This window comes from Halichoeres trimaculatus, unplaced genomic scaffold (assembly GCF_033239565.1).
Source record: "Halichoeres trimaculatus isolate MK-OKI-2021-1 unplaced genomic scaffold, fHalTri1.1 fHalTri1_scaffold_9, whole genome shotgun sequence".
Classification (NCBI taxonomy): domain Eukaryota; kingdom Metazoa; phylum Chordata; class Actinopteri; order Labriformes; family Labridae; genus Halichoeres; species Halichoeres trimaculatus.
Window position 1 is genome coordinate 7386377 of NW_027437188.1, and position 12795 is coordinate 7399171.

The window sequence follows — 12795 nt, forward strand, 5'->3', positions numbered from 1 at the left end:
GCGCTATATAAATAAAGATTGATTGATTGATTGATTGATAGTCTGCTGCAGCTATTTTAGCTTTTAGATAACATTTCCTAAGAAAACTCTGAATCAGGATTTTCAGCTTGAAGTTTTACTGAAGAACTGACTTCATAAAGAAATGTACATTACTCTCTCAGGAGATTCATATTCAGTACATTCGAATCACCTATGAATCACCTTATTTACCAAAATAACGAAATAGCGCAAGCTTGATGCTAACATATATGGGGAAACTGCATTGCTAGCAGTTAGCATAAGTATAGCAATTAGTATAACTTCAGCTCCTGAAGAGAATTTCAACTGTCATCACAGAAACATATCACATCAAGTCTTGGTAAAAAATACTGAGAATTTCAAATGTAAAAAGCTAACAGGCAGTTGAAAGGCTCATGGCTGACTTCATAACTACGGAAAGCTTCCAAACAGCTTAAACCATTGCTATAACCACTTCGAGACACTAGATGGCCTACTTGAATTATTAATATATTACAACACAGTACATCAACGTCACATTGTGTGCAATTTTTACCTGTTTCTGTATAATTATACCCAGAAATGTCCAGACTCAGGGACCAATTACATTTTATCCACTCACAGTATAAACTCAATTAAATGTTGACACAGAAAAACTGTAAAGCTACTTTTTGTACCAAGAAAATTCACAACAGGAATTGATAAAGAATCAGATCGATAAGCAGAATTGATAAGGGCATCGGTATCAACAAAATCTCATCAATTCCCATCCCTAATCACTGCTGGCTCTTTTTATTGGCTTGGATAAACCGCAGTTTGAATTTGATTTGGTCTGAGAATGACATTTTACAGCCACAAGTGCAAACCAGATTTGGATCAGCTACCCAAAAGTGGCTCATGAATCTGTAATTGAATATTTGATTAGATTTTCATCCCAAAGCCTCAGAGTAGCTCCTAGATAAAAATCAAACTGATAACTTCTATAAAAGTGTCTCCAAAGAAATGAAAGGGTTCCTTAGCAGGAAGAGAATGAGAAGAAAATGAGTGCAGACAGAAACGAAAGTGAGTTAAATTTGGTTTCTGTCCAGAATTTCTCAATTCCTCCTTCCCGGATTTCTGCTGCTGTGTTAATGGGTAATCGGTCATCAAATAAAGCAGCTGACTGCTGGTCGATACAGATACACGTACTGTTGTTTCTGTCACTCCATAACACAGATAACCCCGCTCGTATAGAGCCTGGTCATGTATGTCAAACCTTTAATTTGGATCCTTTTCTTCAGCTCTCTGCAGCAGGGTGAGTACTTTGATTTCTTCAAGCATTTTCTCCGTTTTGGAGTGTGATTATTGGCACTGCATCTATGCCTGAGTTTCTTAGCAGAGATGCATGGTAATCTCCAACAATTTTTTTATTTGTTCTCCAGTGTTTCTGCAGGAGGAGTATGACTATGAAACATATGACGACCAAGAGCCTCTGAACTGCTCGACAACAGAGGTCATCAGAGGTGGATATGTCACCTACTCACAGGTGAAGATAATACACAGAATATTATCACCAAATTAGGGTTTTGGAGGTTTTGTTTGTAGTTTAATCACCGTCAAATAAATATGTGTCAGCCTTCTTTAAAAAAATTTTTAAAAAAATTACTCTTTGGTTTTAGTTTCACCAAAGTGATTTGCTGCTTCTCTCTCTGTTGTTATTTTGTCACTTTTAAAAAGATTTTTGGTCAGCTTGTTTAAACAAATCAAACCTTTAAGGGGCTGTAATTTCAAGTGGACATTCTAAAGTATTTTAATGTTTGATTCATCTGTCATTCAATGAAAAAGCACTTCTGTTTGCTGTTTTGACTTCCCCGGTGGACAGAACTTGGGTCTTCAGAGTTTGGTTACTACTTCAAATATTCTCAACAAGGACATCTTGGTTCTTAATCAGAGTCAAGAATACTTAAATTATCACAGGGCAAAATATGGTTATTACAGTTGCCCTTATACTCAATAAATAAGAATATCACAGTAATAGCACAATTAGACTAAGTACCGTAAAACGCAAAGGCAGAAGAAAGGAGTTGTATAGTGTGACGGTCGCAGGCAGGAATAATAGTGAATTTAAAAAATCGCTGCTCTGACGGTTCGTGTGCTGTCTAGATTTATAAACAAATATTTATGTAATATCAGTGGAACACGCTCATTAAAGTCATATAAGGTATTAAAAACAGAGATGATAAGGGGTACTGATGAGTATTTCAAATAAAAATACTATTTGCAGATCAATCAAATAGTTCCTTGTCCCACCTGCACATTAGGAGATTGAGATCTATTTGGTAAATGTGCAATGTTGTTGTAGACAATTTAGATATAATATATGAATGGATGTAATCTGGGTTTATTTTATAGTTTTATATAGTGGTACTTAACCTCATTTTGTCTATTTTTTCTTTTTAGAAATTGGAGCTGCAGAAATCTCTGTTTTTCTCAACTTCTAAGTCTCTTAGTGCAGCTGTTTTACTTTCATCTGGCACTTATGGTTCCTCATGCTATTTGGAATTTTATGATGTCACAGGTTTTTTGTTATTTGATGGCAAAAAGGTAAAATGTTTCAGATGCCTCAAAGATACTGTCTGTCAAAACCATCAAAACCAGGTTCATCTTGCAACAATGGAAAAAATACAGTTGATGGTGAGATAATATTCACATGAACTACTCTACCCCCACCCCCCCAAAATGATTGTTTGAATATAAGAAAATTTCAGTTTGATGGAAAAAAATAGAGAAAAGAGAAATCTTCAGATACATTGATGCTCTATGAAGCATGAATGAATTGTAAAAGCAACTCAGAGGAAAGTTTTTTTTTTAAGTTACTGTTTATGGAAACTAAAATTTCAAACTCTGCAACAGAGGCTGCAAAACGTTCAACCTGCCAAAATAAACAAAACAAAGAGTGGCAAAGGTCATTTCATGTATACACGAGACACAATACTGGAGTATGAAGCAAAGCCTTTTTTTTTTCTTTGTATGTACCTTTTAAGGTACAATACTGAAGTGAAACTTTCCAAATCCAGTCATGGTAAAAAACGGAAACTGCACAGAAAGGAAAGTGAAACAACTTGCTCTTCTCTTCTCTTCTCTTCTAAAAATGTCACACACTTTATCCAGTGACTGTGTGTTTCCTCTGCAGGGGGGGCTGGAGGACAGTGTGCTCACCTATCACTGTGACCTGGGCAAATACCCTTACCCTGTCAGCACCAGGACCTGCAGTGATGGGGAGTGGTCCGTAATGAGGTTACCCAGTGGCAGAGCGGTGTCTCGTGCTTCATGCAAAGGTTATATTTTTGTTAGCGATGGAACTGTGCACATCCTCAGCACGGCCCTTGTAATAATCTGAGTTCTCACCAGGGGCGGTGTCATGGATGGGCCTAGGGGCCCCAGGCCCACCCACTCTCTGACAGACCCACCTCAAACTTTTCTTGTTTTTTTTTCTTCATTTATTTATTTAAAAAAAAAAAAAAAATCGAACATCATTTTGTGCTTCTTTTGTTATTGTTGGATGCCCTGTCTTTATAAAAAAGAACCAAGATTGGCAATCCTTCAGCCTGATGGTAAAAAATATATGAATCACTCAGCCTCATGTTAAACCGGTAGGACTAGAGGATGATTTTGAGAAAGACTGTAGATTTTCGTCTTTTATTTAACTGTGGTTAACGTTCCTGACTCTTACAGCCTGTAGTACATGGAAAGTTGAGGCGGCACAGCCCATTGGTGCATTACGGCACGACTTTTTGGCTAATACCTTTGAGCGCCATTGCCATCTGATGCACTTGGATTTTACCAAGTATTAAAGGATCAACAAGCAACAAAATCGACTTTAATTTTACGTAGTTACAGTAATATATCTATATCTGTATAGTAATAGTTATTTATTAACTTTTGTAATTAAAGGCCCAACCAAAATTGAAGTCCTGGCTCCGTCCCTGGTTCACACTTAAAGTGCTTCTCTCCTTCTCCCAGATATGTTGTGTCCAGCTCAGCTCCAGCTCGATCATGGAGACTTCTGGCCCAGGGACCAGTGGCTTGGTGTTGGGGTGACGCAGAGCTTCTCCTGCCTGGATGGGTTCACCTTGCATGGATCAGCACAGAGGAACTGCACCCTGACAGGGGAGTGGACGGGGATCACTCCTGTCTGTCAGAGTCTTGGTGAGGACAGACAACATTACATTACACTGATGATAACATCACACACACTTCATTGTGACATGCTTCCTCATGGAGGCCACAAAGAACTGAGAGTATCAGCTTAAACGGGGCCTTTAGCCTGGTTCATTGGGTGAATTAGAGCATATAGTTGTAGAGTGAGCATGCACTGGCTAAGCTCACACTTAGGGAGGTTTACAATGTAAAGCAGCTTTTGATGAATACATGCATTTATTCTGCTTCACTCCACATCCAGCGTTTTTAAACTAAGACTCACTGTATTATTTTGCTTTGCCATTAAAACTGGTTGAAACCAGACAGTTGTCTAAAACAGGTGTTACACTCTGTATCAGCATTCATAAAATACCTCTTTTCCAATCATTGTGTAAATTTGGCTGCTTTTTTTCCTCTGTGTTGCTTCTTTGTCTTTAGATGCATCTGACGATTGTAATGACCCAGGCATCCCACCAGGGGCCCAGAGGTCATCAGGGCGCTTTTACCAAGGGGAGAAAGTGATCTACCGCTGTCAGGCTGGTACAGTTCTGCTGGGGTCGGATGAGAGGGTCTGCCTGGAGAACAGAGAGTGGAGTGGCTCAACTCCACGCTGCCAAGGTGCAGACTGACATCTTTTTGGATACTAAATAAGAACAGGATTCTAATTGCAGTTAATGAAACACTTTTTTCCCCCCTTAAAGAACAGATCAGGGAAGTATAATAAAACGTAACATCAGTGTATGACCACTTTGTGTTCACTGCAGCCCCACATATGTTTGACTCGCCCAGTGTAGTGGCAGCAGCCATGTCAGGGTCGCTTGCAGGAGTCATGGATGTTTTCACACCAGACGCCCAACGGACAGGTGGATATTGTGCTTCTGTATTCCTCGTAAAATCCTCATGGAATAACTATCAGTGCCTGCTAACTTAAAGGTCCCATATTATGCAATAATCACTTTATTGAGTCTTTTAGTGAAATGTGTGGGTCTTTGGCTTTCCTCCCAGCCCACAAAATGTGATATTTAAAGACCAAACCTGTACTTAGTAGTGCTTGTGAATGTAAAAGCCTGACCTGAAACAAGTTGTTTGGATTTGGGGGATTTGCCAACGTCAGCAATTCCTTTTTTGACCAATCAGGAGCAAGTCTGACCTGATTGGTCCATCGGAGCAGATACCCCCGAACCTCCTCCCCGCCCACTCCTCTCCACACTGCTGGAGAGAAGGAGAATGACGAATTTGAGGAGCCATCACTGCTTTGTTTTTGGCTGTAAAAAGCCACATAGTTCCATACACAAGCTTCCCATCTCAGAAGAAGACAAGCTAAGTGGCTAGCGTTCATTTATCAAGGAAATGTGCCAGCTACACTCAGTAAAACTGTGCATGTGTGCGCTAGTCATTTCACGGCCGACTGCTTTTCCAACTTTGGACAGTACAACAGAGGGCTAGTGAATAGACTGGTCCTGAATCCAAGGCCATTACCAACCATCTGCCAACAAACCTCAGACCCTGGAAATGTGAGTATTATAAATGCTGTGTGCTGTGGAGCAGATGTAAGAGCTTTTCCTCAGTGCCCCCCCTGTCTCTGTGTTAGCTTCAGGTTGCTAACTCTAGCTGCGGTTAGCCTGTTGTTTTAACCTGTAATGTTACAGTAAATGAGCTTCGCTGTTTTCTAAACATTGTACACTTGGAGCTTGTGGCGCCGCTCTCAGTGACGTGGAAGAGCGGGGCGTTATCAGCGGTGGCTCATTTACGTATGAAGGTCATGCCCACTAAATAAGACTGTTCTGAACAGAGGGGCTATGAGAGCCTGGAAACAATGCTGCTGTGCTTGATATATTGGCTTTTTGGACCAAAACACGTTACTACCATTTCATGAAGGCATCAAGGATCCATATTAAACTGCAGAAAAGGAGCATAATATGGGACCTTTAAAGAGCAGCGATATGAAATCAAGTAAAAAAAACATGAAGTTTTTTGTGTGTGTGAAAGGAAATGAAAGGAGATCTTTTGGACGAACCTTCCGTGTGGCTGAGGGCAGTCGCATGAATGTCTTTATATTACTGGACACATCAGGGAGCATCACAAAGAAGGACTTTGAAAAATCCAGGGATGCAACAATTGCACTAATTAGAAAGGTCTGTGATATAATAAAACACTGAATCACATTTATGTTTCAGTTTGCCTAACATCCCACATGTTTTGTTTTGTTTTTCTAGCTGGAGAGCTACGAGGTGAAGATGAACTTCCATGTGTTGTCATTTGCCAGTAAAGCCATAGATATTGTAAACATCAGGGACTCAGATATAAGTGGCAACGTTGACGAGGTCGTTTGGAATTTGATGGAGTTCGACTACAACAGTAGGATGCTTGGTCACGTTGCTTTGCATTTATTTACAGTGTTTCATCATTTAAGGCCTGCAAGGGGATGTCCACATGAGTCGAACATGTCTGAAAATCTTTTGTACATTTGCAGGTCATGGAAGAAAAACAGGCACCAACCTTCATGCTGCTCTAGAGCGTGTCAGAGAGATGATGGGCTTCTTAAAGCAAAACAACGCCAAAAACCGTTTTAATGAGACTCAGAACATTATCGTCATAGAAACAGATGGTAAATATACAACAAATGGCCCATAACAGATATCCCATACAGCTTATTAAATGTTAAAACATGGAACACAAAAAAACTCAATTTTCAAGATTAGGTGTTTGTAAAGTCCTCTTGTCCTCTCTGTCTGCAGGTAACAGTAACACGGGCTCCAAGCCTCAGAATGAACTGGCCAGGATCCGAAACCTGCTGGGTTATCACCACTCATCTACAGATCATACAGCAGAGACCATGTTAGGTACAACCTGTCCATTCACACATCCTTACATCTTAACATTCATCTATACATAGATACATTCAACACTCTGAAGACTGAGTTTCATTCTGTGCAACAACATAATCAAATCACCCAATATACACAAAATCATAAAACAAGCATGAAAAGCTGAGTTTGTTGACAGACAAAAATCTTAAAGGGCAACTCTGTTTTTTTGACACCTGGACCGTATTTATAGGTGTGTGCATGCTCATATACTCACTCAGACAAACATCGTGCAGCTCGGAGTCCTTCAGAGGTTATTTAGATCCAACCGATTTTAGCCGCACTTAGCGGGGGCCACGGCAAGGGAGCTTCAGCGCGGGACATAATCTCTGCAAAATCGCTCATTTTGGCTATATTTTTTCATCCATCGCTATCCATTCTTTAAGATAACACTGTCAATGGATGAAAAAATATAGCTGAAATGAGCGATTTTGCAGAGATTATGTCCCACGCTGAAGCTCCCTTGCCGTGGCCCCCGCTAAATGCGGCTAAAATCGATTGGATCTATATAACTTCTGAAGGACTCCGAGCTGCATGATGTTTGTCTGAGTGAGTATATGAGCATGCACACACCTATAAATAAGGTCCAGGTGTCAAAAAAATGGAGTTGCCCTTTAAGACCAGTTGAAAAATTGCTAGAATTTACCTTTTGAACATTCAGATCTTAATGAGGTTTTAAGTAGAGCTACAATATGCAAAAGCAAAGAAAAAGGAGTGTGACAAAAAGCACTTTGAAAAAGTAAATTATTGAAAACAAGTAAACTGAAACAGGCTGTTTAAGACCGTCGCTCATAAAAAAAGTTTTTCTCAGTAGGACTCAGTAATGAGTAGCTCCACCGTTCTTGTTAATTACTTCAAAAAATTGTTTGGGTATGCTTGATGTGAGTGTTTCCAGGAAGCTTTTGGTAACATTGCTCCAAGTGGTGAAAATGGCTTGTTGCTTTGATACTTGTTGTTTTCAATAAACTATTTCTTCAAAGTGCATTTTGTCCCCCTACTTGCTTTTGCACATTGTAGCTCTACTTAAAAACTCATTAAGATCCAAATGTGCAAAAGGTAAATTCTGGCAATTTTTCAAATGGTCTCAAGATTTTGATCAGGGTCTATATTTGCCTGGCTGATTGAAACTGGATAAAGATAGGTCAAGTTTCTGTATGTTACAGCAGGCTCATAGAAATCAGTTTTAGGTAAATGATTTACAGAGATTACTTGTGATGCCTTTTCCATCAGTAAAAACAACTTCAACTTATTAATTGAAAGAAAAAAAAAGATAAACTCAATGAACAATGTAACAATTATACTATGACTTGGAAACTTTGAATACAGTGACAAAGTTGTGGATTCACACTCAGTGAAAACTATCTCAGCTCAGCTTAGGGGTTTCCTCTGCGATCAAACAGGGGCATGGCAGGAAGTAACAGCAGGGCTGAAAAGGGTGATTTTTTTTATTTGAAAACAACAACATATCTCAACAATGGGGAGCAAGAAATAATGACTTAACACATAAAAACAGATCACAAATCACCTTTTGGAAATGTTATATAATACCAATGTGAAATAAGTTACAATAACTTTCAATCACCCCTCATAATAAATTATCTGTTGTAATGTACAGTCTGAGCTTTCAAAGTTATTTATGCCATGGGGATTCTTCTGTTTTCAGATGTCTATGTGTTTGGCATTGGGAGTGAAGTAAATAAGGAGCAGCTGAATGCCTTGGGCTCGAAGAAACGAGATGAGGAGCATGTCTTTGTTCTGAAAGACCCTCAGAGTCTGGGGGAGATGTTCAACAGCATCATAAGTAAGTCGCAGATTACTGTCAAAAAGGGCTTGTGCTTTTTCTGATGTCATTGTTGGACTCATTAAGCACAAGCTGTAATACTGTGTTAGATATGAAAGGCCAAATGTTGGTTTTGAATGCTAATGATTCACTTTCTAGGTGACAAGAGTGTAACAATGTGTGGGATAGCTCAGGAAGACACCTCAGATCCAAATGACCCAAGAGCTGACTCAAGAGCTGACTCAAGATTCTACACTAGACCCTGGCACGTCACAATTGACAAGGTGAGACCTTTGAGATAACAGTAAAGCCACAATAAAGATTTTTATTTCTATTCAGAAATATAACACTAAGCCCTTTTTACCTTCCAGTCATGTGTTGGCTCTATTGTGAGCCAGCACTGGATACTGACGGCTGCTCATTGCTTTGCCAGAGCAAGTACAGAAAGTGTAAATCGACAGGTGTTCATTGAAACAGGTGAGTGTCCATACAGGGGATTAATGTTGAGATGAAGAACAGCAGCAGTTTTCACCCATTTCCTTTTGATCATCATTTTACTGACTTCATGCCCTTATTTTAATAAACCGAACCAATGTCGATTCCCAGGTGAGAACGCAGTAGTTTCCACGGATGTGATCATGCACCCAAAATACAACACCAGAGCACTCAAACACAGAAATGTATCTGAGTTCTACGACTATGATGTTGCTCTAGTTCGGGTAAACAAGAGTATCCCTCTCTCCTGGAGAGCAAGGTGAGTCATTTTAAGAGTGTTTTGAAACATGTGTTTAGACTAGGGGTGCACCAATCACAGTTTTCTGGTCGATCACTAATCACCGATCTTAAAAAAGCCTGACCTGCCGATACTGATTGGGGCCGATACCAATTTTTTTTTTTTTTTTAAATAACTGAGAGTTTATACCTTCAATGTTGCAATCTTATTTTATTGAAAATCATTGAGCAATACCTGTGAAAGAATGAAATCTTTAGGTTTTAACTTAAACAACCTATGAAGTGTCTTGAGTTTTATCTCAGAGCAAAAAGCAACAATGGCTGACTATCAGACCTTCGCAGAGGTATACAGTGGGGAAAGAAAGTATTGAACACATCAACTTTTTTCTCATTACATTTATTTCCAAAGCTGCAATTCAAACAAAATTTCTACCAGACATTGGCATCAACTCAAATAATCCACACATGAAAAGAAATCACAACTTTCAGGTCCTTAAATAATGATTATGTGGAATTAAATGCTATAACACAGGAAAAAAAAGTATTGAACACTCCATGGAAAGGCTGTATACTTTGGCAAGGAAATGCACCATACCACCTGAAATCTGTCAGTAATTATTACTTGAACTTCCAATAAGTGCAAACCAACATCAGCTGGGCTAGAGAAAATTGATGGTCCTTGGATAAAAGGTTGTTTTTTCACCAAGCAGTTAAATACCACACACCTCATGATGGGTAAAGGCAAAGAGCTCTCTGAAGACATTCACAACCTGATTGTTACTCAGCATCAGAATGGAACTGGTTATATCAAAGCACCTGAATATTTCAGTCAGCACCGTTGGGGCCATTATTCACAAGTGGAAGAAGCACCACCTTACCATCAACAGGCCACGCACAGGAGCTCCTTGCAAGATTTCTGACCAGGGAGCCAGAAAGATAGTCAGAAGAGCCAAGGACCACCCTGAAAGTGCTCCAGAAAGACTTGGAGGCAGCAGGTACAGTTGTTACAGAGAAAACAAAAGGCAATGCACTCCGCCGCCATGGCCTCTATGGACGCTCAGCCCGCAAGACTCCACTCCTCAAGAAAAGGCATGTTGAAGCTTGTTTAAAGTTTGCTAAACAGCATCTTGATAAGCCTGTAGAATACTGGGAGAATGTTGTCTGGTCAGATGAGACCAAAATTGAACTTTTCGGCTGTCATACTACATACCATGTTTGGAGGAGAAATGACACTGCACATCACCCAAGAAACACTACACCACCAGTGAAGTTTGGAGGTGGAAGCATCATGACATGGGGTTGTTTCTCATCTCATGGTACTACCAAACTTCATATAACTGACAGAGCAATGAATGGAGCCTTGTATGGGGAAATTCTTGATATGAATCTGCTTCCATCCACCAGGATGATGAAGATGAGACGTGGCTGGACCTTCCAGCAGGACAACGATCCAAAGCATACAGCAAAGGTGACTCTCAAATGGTTTCAAAAAAAGAAAATCAATCTTTTAGAACAGCCTAGTCAATCACCTGACTTAAATCCAACTGAACATTTGTGGAAAGAACTAAAGAAAAGAGTTCACCAGAGGGCAGCAAAGAATATTCAAGATTTAAAGACAATCTGTGCAGAGGAATGGGCCAAAATCACACCTGAACAGTGTGGACGATTGGTTAAAACATACAAGAAGCTTCTGGAAGCTGTCATTGCAAACAAAGGCTACTCCACTAAGTATTAGATGAGTCTCAATTAGTGTGTTCAATACTTTTTCCATGTGTTATCGTAATTAATTCCACATAATCATTATTTATGGAACTGAACGTTGTGATTGTTATTAATGTGTGGATTATTTGAGATAATACCAATGTCTGGTAGAAATTTTGTTTGAATTGCATCTTTGGAAATAAATGTGATGAGAAAAAAGTTGACGTGTTCATTACTTATTTTCCCCACTGTAAGATCAGTTTCATATGTAAAGATAGGTCGATCACTGATCCCCGATCCCCCAAAATTAAGCAAATCAGCACCAATCGATCAGTGCATGCCTAGTTTAAACATCATATTTTATTCCCCTCATTGTGAAGCTGAAAAGATGAACATGAGGTTTTGAGCTGAGTTTGATGTTTGTACTTTGTGTCACCCACAACAGGCCTATCTGCCTGCCATGTACTGTGCCAGCCAGCCGGGCCATGAAGAAAGTCAACTCTACCTGCCAGCAGCACAGTGTGTGAACTTTGAACCTTTACTCTCTGCAGGAAACATTCATGTTTGGAGAATTTTTCCTGAAACACAGTTTGTGTTCTGATGTAATCTCAGTGAAATGAATGTGTCTCCACAGGAGAAGAACTACTTCCTGAAGAGCAGACTGCTGCATTTTTCATCCATAAAAATGCCAAACGCAAAGCAACGTATATTCAAACAGGAAGTCGGGTAAGATTTCAGTTGATCATGCTGAAAAATAAATCAGCTTTTACAGTAAATGGTGTTACTTACCCTGATTTAATGTTCACAGAGGACTGACTGTGTGGAAAAGGCAAAGCAAACCTTCAAAGAGCCGACTGATGTGACTTTAGAGGAGTATGTTCCTGAAAGATTTCTCTGTTCAGGGGGATCCACAGGGCACAAGCACGATATTTCCTGTAAAGGTCAGGACTCCAAACTTACTTAGTCAGTGCTACTACAGTGATGACCGACTTGGTTTCAAATTAAATTTAACTTTTCTCTTGTTTTTAGGAGACTCTGGGGGATCCCTGTTTCTACAGAAGAGAAAGCGCTTCTTCCAGGTTGATACATGTACCATTAAAAATAGAGGAAATGCTCCTTCCTCACTGAAAACGATTGCCTTCACACAAAAAAATCTTCTGCTTTTACCACCAGGTGGGGGTAGTGACCTGGGGCACCATCGACATATGCACCAACCCATCTTTGAGACGGGGCAACACTCCACCTCCGGCTGCCCGAGACTTTCACATCGATCTGTTCAAGATAATGCCGTGGCTGAAACAACATCTGGGTAAGGAGATCCAGTTCCTGCCGGACATCAACTGAGAGACCACAGACTACATCCAGGAAACATTTCAAAGTGATCATCAAATGTAAAAGTGTTGATTTTTGCAGTTGTGGTGCAGTAAACTCAAATCATAAAAAAAAAAATCATGAAACAGTCGTTTCCTCTATTTTTTCCTCCTTTTATTAACTAAAGATGTAAAAACACACATAATCAGCTCCTGAGTTGCAGGTGTA

At 39.8% G+C, this 12795-nt stretch overlaps 1 protein-coding gene across 1 annotated transcript; it reads left to right on the top strand.

Annotated features, from left to right (window-relative positions):
• Nucleotides 1-1151: 1151 nt before the first annotated feature.
• On the top strand, nt 1152-12743 carry LOC141798046 (complement C2). Its single transcript, XM_074679814.1, has 19 exons — nt 1152-1291; nt 1419-1522; nt 3170-3314; nt 4000-4185; nt 4615-4794; nt 4941-5039; nt 6166-6311; nt 6393-6534; nt 6650-6784; nt 6915-7019; nt 8707-8844; nt 8983-9107; nt 9195-9300; nt 9430-9577; nt 11702-11775; nt 11891-11982; nt 12065-12197; nt 12286-12335; nt 12430-12743. Exons 1-19 carry the CDS (start codon nt 1240-1242, stop codon nt 12598-12600), a joined length of 2331 nt encoding a protein of 776 aa, XP_074535915.1. The 5' UTR covers nt 1152-1239; the 3' UTR covers nt 12601-12743.
• The last annotated feature ends 52 nt before the right edge of the window (nt 12744-12795 follow it).

What these genes read in the sequence shown, in the direction of transcription:
- LOC141798046 (XM_074679814.1), top strand. Translation starts at nt 1,240, where the DNA reads ATGTATGTCAAACCTTTAATTTGGATCCTTTTCTTCAGCTCTCTGCAG. An exon ending in CAATTGCACTAATTAGAAAG is followed by an intron (nt 6,312 to 6,392) that starts GTCTGTGATATA and finishes TTGTTTTTCTAG; the next exon opens with CTGGAGAGCTACGAGGTGAA. An exon ending in CCTCTCTCCTGGAGAGCAAG is followed by an intron (nt 9,578 to 11,701) that starts GTGAGTCATTTT and finishes CACCCACAACAG; the next exon opens with GCCTATCTGCCTGCCATGTA.